The 5,679-nt window shown below is 44.5% G+C and overlaps 1 protein-coding gene across 1 annotated transcript in view; it reads left to right on the top strand.

Annotated features, from left to right (window-relative positions):
• The first annotated feature begins 3,983 nt into the window (after nucleotides 1-3,983).
• GEMIN8 (gem nuclear organelle associated protein 8) overlaps nucleotides 3,984-5,679 on the top strand; it is a 22,760-nt gene continuing 21,064 nt past the window's right edge. Inside the window, 1 exon segment of the mRNA XM_007457037.1 lies at nucleotides 3,984-4,025. Coding sequence (XP_007457099.1) covers nucleotides 3,984-4,025 — 42 coding nt within the window.

Raw genomic sequence — 5,679 nt, 5'->3', positions numbered from 1 at the left:
AGTGTAGCATGCACATGCTTAGATGGATTAGTCTAGAACAAAAGTGGGAGGACATACACTCAATATAAAGCGTGGTTATTTTTATACCATATGATCTCACTTATATGTGGAATCTAAAATATGACACAAATGAACTTATCTGTGAAACAGACTCACAGACCTAGAGAACAGACTCGTGGTTGCCAAGGGGGACGGGGGTGGGGGAGGGAAGGACTGAGAGTTTGGGGTTAGCAGATGTAAACTATTATATATAGGATGGATAAACAACAAGGTCCTACTGTAGAGCACAGGGAACTATATTCAATATCCTGTGATAAACAATAATGGAAGAGAATATTTTAAAAAGAATGTGTATATGTGTATAACAGTCACTTTGCTGTGCAGCAGAGATCGGCACACCATTGTAAATCAACTACACTTCAATTTAAAAACATAAAAATAAAAAGATCTAAGAATAAATCCCCCCCAAAAAGTGGTTACTTTTAAGTAGTGGGAGTGTCTCTTGTTGTTTTCCTTCATGCTTAAGCACATGTGTTTTTCTAGCCTTGTATTTTTGTTCTTGTGTTTGTTTCCTTCTTGTGTTTTGTGCATTGATCCCAGGTTACTTTTGCAGTTTGGGGAGGGAAAATGTGGTAATTGCAAAGAAAGAGGCATGATCAATAGTATGAAACACTGCAGAGAGGCCAAATGAGAGTGGAGAGTAAATAGGAAAAAGTCTGCAGGGAGCCTGGGTCAGACAGTTGTCCTGTTAACGGACGCGCCAGAAGAGAAATGGAAGTGAGCTGAGTGGAAAAAAGGCAAGAGAATCAAAGTCGCCCACTTATTACAGAAGCAGGACCAAAAAGAGAAGCAGAAAGAACAGGACGGAGCGAGAGATGAAAAATCAAGCAAAACTATTGTTAAGATCAAGGAGCCTGAGTGAGGTTGCTGCTGACGGGGAAGGGAAGAGAGGGATGCTGATATAAGAGAGAGGTGCATAACTGAGGGAGCGAGGTGCCTGTGAGGACGCGGGCCTGGATCCAGGGAATAAAAGAATGGACCAGCTCAGGCGGAAGCCAAGATACTTCTTTCTCTAAAACAAGTGTAGCATGCACATGCTTAGATGGATTAGTCTAGAACAAAAGTGGGAGGACATACACTCAATATAAAGCGTGGTTATTTTTATACCATATGATCTCACTTATATGTGGAATCTAAAATATGACACAAATGAACTTATCTGTGAAACAGACTCACAGACCTAGAGAACAGACTCGTGGTTGCCAAGGGGGACGGGGGTGGGGGAGGGAAGGACTGAGAGTTTGGGGTTAGCAGATGTAAACTATTATATATAGGATGGATAAACAACAAGGTCCTACTGTAGAGCACAGGGAACTATATTCAATATCCTGTGATAAACAATAATGGAAGAGAATATTTTAAAAAGAATGTGTATATGTGTATAACAGTCACTTTGCTGTGCAGCAGAGATCGGCACACCATTGTAAATCAACTACACTTCAATTTAAAAACATAAAAATAAAAAGATCTAAGAATAAATCCCCCCCAAAAAGTGGTTACTTTTAAGTAGTGGGAGTGTCTCTTGTTGTTTTCCTTCATGCTTAAGCACATGTGTTTTTCTAGCCTTGTATTTTTGTTCTTGTGTTTGTTTCCTTCTTGTGTTTTGTGCATTGATCCCAGGTTACTTTTGCAGTTTGGGGAGGGAAAATGTGGTAATTGCAAAGAAAGAGGCATGATCAATAGTATGAAACACTGCAGAGAGGCCAAATGAGAGTGGAGAGTAAATAGGAAAAAGTCTGCAGGGAGCCTGGGTCAGACAGTTGTCCTGTTAACGGACGCGCCAGAAGAGAAATGGAAGTGAGCTGAGTGGAAAAAAGGCAAGAGAATCAAAGTCGCCCACTTATTACAGAAGCAGGACCAAAAAGAGAAGCAGAAAGAACAGGACGGAGCGAGAGATGAAAAATCAAGCAAAACTATTGTTAAGATCAAGGAGCCTGAGTGAGGTTGCTGCTGACGGGGAAGGGAAGAGAGGGATGCTGATATAAGAGAGAGGTGCATAACTGAGGGAGCGAGGTGCCTGTGAGGACGCGGGCCTGGATCCAGGGAATAAAAGAATGGACCAGCTCAGGCGGAAGCCAAGATACTTCTTTCTCTAAAACAAGAGGTCAGTGAATGCGGAGTTCAGATGGCAATATATTTTGAAGTGATGGAATCCGCACCTGGGCATCTTCATTTTGTCCTCCACTGAAAGGGAGAGTGTGGGTGGTGGGACAGGGGCTTTCGAAGGAGGCGAAATCAAAAGGAAATTGGAGGAGAGACCTCAGAGGGGCCGAAAGTCGGGTGTGCTAGGGGATGCTCCTGGGAAATTGACCTTTCCTTTTCCCAGCTTCCAGGAAAAGACTCGGGACTGTTTCCAGGCAACGGAACTGGCTCCCAACCAGTTTCTCCACAGTACTCAGGTGACAGAGGGTGCCCGGGGGATCCACAGAGCCCCACAAGATTAGCTATGGCTTCCCAAACCTGGCGGGACCATCCACACCTGCGCGTCCCTAAGGGGGACTCTGGGGCTGAGTGTCACACTCTGGGATGATTCTGAGCTACTTCCGGCTTTAGGCATTGGCGTCTGTAGATTTCATCGCCATGGGGTTTAAAGAAAGGCTACACCCTCTCACCAGGCCTCTTGGCATCTCTCAGTCAACCTCATCTCTAGCTCTTGGGACAAGCAGAAGCAGAGCTGTCCAGAGTGTCCGCAACAGAACGTGTCATGCTTCAGCTAGAGCTGGAGTTTTCTCCCAGCACTGTCTTCCCATCCCTCCCAGGCATGCCGGTCCCACTCCCAGGATCCACTGACATGAGACTGCCATGGCATATGGCTTCATAGATGGTGGAATTTAGATACTCTCTTTCAAGGAATGGTTCCCAACTCGGGGGCGAATTTGTCCCCGCCCCAAGGAAGATCTGGCAATGTTTAGTTGTCACAAATGGTGCTACTGGCCTCCAGTGAATAGAGGTCAAGGATGCTGCTAAAAATCCTACAGTACAAAGGACCTCAGAAAGTCAGTCATGCCAAGGGTGAGAAACCCTGCTTTAAAGCGTCCCTCCTCTTAAAGGACCCTTTAAAACTTTGCTAAAATCCAGTTAAGGGTTATTTATAATTTGAGGTTTAGGGCTGAGACTAATGAAAGAAAATACCAGACAAGAGGGTGAGGAACGGTAGGATTTCTGTATTTCCACCAGATGGCGCCAAAACACAAGTCCAAAATCCAACCTCCAGCCTCCATTTCAGAATCCAGTTTCTCTCCATGGTCCGCTCTCTGGAGTAACAATTGTTACTTTTTAAGTGCTTGGTTTTCCTCACCATCAGTATTTTCATGCAGGTGAATTACAATGAATGATGATGAAAACTCTGCCTGGAAGATGAAAACAACAGGGCCACCTCCTCAATCAGCTATGGAATTCCATTCCCTGTAGCAACCAGGGTGTGGGAGAATCAGCTAGCTTCTCGCCTTCTTGAGCTCGCTTTTAGCGGGGTACCTGGCCAGCAGACAGTGCCAAGATTCCTTTACCCTTAGGATGGCTGAGTGATGAAGTTCTGGCCATCAGCGGGATTTGAGCAGAAGTGTTGTAGGAAACTTAGTAGTTAAAGCAGTGGTTCTCAACTGCTGTGGTGCGGACGTGATGTCAACCGCCGGGGTGGGGGGGGGGGGTCATTTTGCCCCCAGGGGACATTTGGCAATGTCTGGGGACATTTTTGGCTGTCAAAACTGGGGGATGATGCTACTGGTATCTAGTGCGTAGAAGCCAGGGATGCTGCTAAATATCCTACAACACGCAAGAGAGCTCCCAGAACACAGAATTATCCAGCCTCAAATGTGAATTATGCCAAGGTGGAGAAACCATACTTTAGACGGAAGTGGCATGCCCTGGCTTCACCTTTCTCCCTTCCCACCCGCTAGAAGTGCAGTGAAGCACCATCTTGGACCATGTGTGCCAAGGCATCAAACCGGGGAGTCTGGACCTACAAGGTAGGTGGAATTTGAGCCCGTGGCCTGGTGGGTCTCCCTTTCGACTCTGAACACCTTACACCCAGAGAGAGAGAATATATACATACACTCATAGTACTATTGTATATAAGTCACAGTACTCCACTAACTACTCGACCTGAAACACATCCACTCCAGGCCTGCTTTGTTCTGCTTTTACCAGGGGCCCCCTAAGCTCTTTCTCCCTGGTATCTTACCCCTCTTCTCTCTTCCCTTCCTCCCCTGATGTGGCTTCTTCCCTCTGGCAAAGACTCCACCAGGACCCAATTGATTTATCAGCCTCAATCCATCCCTGACTTCTCCTAGAAGACACCCCTGCCATCCCCCCACCCTTCTATCCACAAATATCTCAGTTCCTCCCACATCCACTTTCTGGATGACGAATCTTGTCTAAAATAACCACCCTCAATATAAACACACTTTCTGGCCCTTACCCTGCTATATTTTCTGCAAAGAGCTTACCATGGTGTACAATGATGTTATTTACTGTCTGCACTCTACTCAGTGGTGCTCATTTTAGGAGGTCAAAAACTATCTTGTTTACCACCATATATCCAGTAAATGGAATACTGCCGTCCAATAGACATATATAATTATATTGCATGCCCCATATAGAATGCTGAATGTTCTAGCAGCCACATTAATAAAGTAAAAAGATAAAGATGAAATTAATTTTAATCTTATATTTTACTTAACCAAAACAGTCCTTCCCTAACATGTTGTTACTATTTTAAAATGAGGTATCTCACATTCATTTTTTCAAATGAATTCTGCAATAGCCACTGTGTAATTTACCCTTCCAGCCCACCTCAGTTCAGACTACATCTCAAGCTCTCAACAGCCACGTATGGCAAGTGGCTGCAATGGACAATGCAAATATGGAATAATACTTGACACACAGTAGGCATCCAGTACTAATTTGTTAATATTCTTCTTTAGTATTTGATTCTTCTTGAGTATAGGAATAACATGGTAATAATGTTCACACCATTGATAAAGTCTAATTGAGTTAGCCATTTACTCTTATTAGGCATTTAAGTTGTTTCCACTTTCCACTTTTTGAAATAATTCTGCAATGAGCATCCGGTTTACGTCTGTTTTTCCTTGGAATAAATTCTCGGAAGTGAACATTCTAGTACAGAAATAGGCCCCCTTTTAGGGCTCTTGGCGCAATTTGCCAAATTACCCCAGAAAGGATTATGCCACTTAGGCTTTGAGTGATTTATGTTTGGTTATTATTGATCCTCTGCGATGCTAACAGCACAGGTATGGCTGATAATGACTGTGATGATTTAAAAAATGTTAATTAATAGGCACCAATTTTTGTCAGCTATCACGCACCAGGCCCTGTGCACCAGGTATTTCTCACCTCTTCGGGGCGAGAACCCGAGGCTTAGGGAGGTTAATAAACTAAGCGCTAGAATCGCACTCAAACTCAGATCTGGGTGACTATTTTCAAAGCCTGGGCCACGACCACCCTCCGTTTTAGTTTTTAAAAAAAGCAAAGACTAACTAAACACAAGGGAACGGAAGTGAGAAAGTTCAGAGCGAAGAGTTAAATGCCAAGGAACTGTAGCGGAGGCGGAAGCCGTGCAGAAATGACCGTCGTCTTCCCGACCCACCGCCCGAGGCACAG

The sequence above is a fragment of the Lipotes vexillifer genome, unplaced genomic scaffold, assembly GCF_000442215.2.
Source record: "Lipotes vexillifer unplaced genomic scaffold, Lipotes_vexillifer_v1.1 scaffold222, whole genome shotgun sequence".
NCBI lineage: Eukaryota > Metazoa > Chordata > Mammalia > Artiodactyla > Lipotidae > Lipotes > Lipotes vexillifer.
This window is presented reverse-complemented; position numbering and strand designations above follow the sequence as displayed.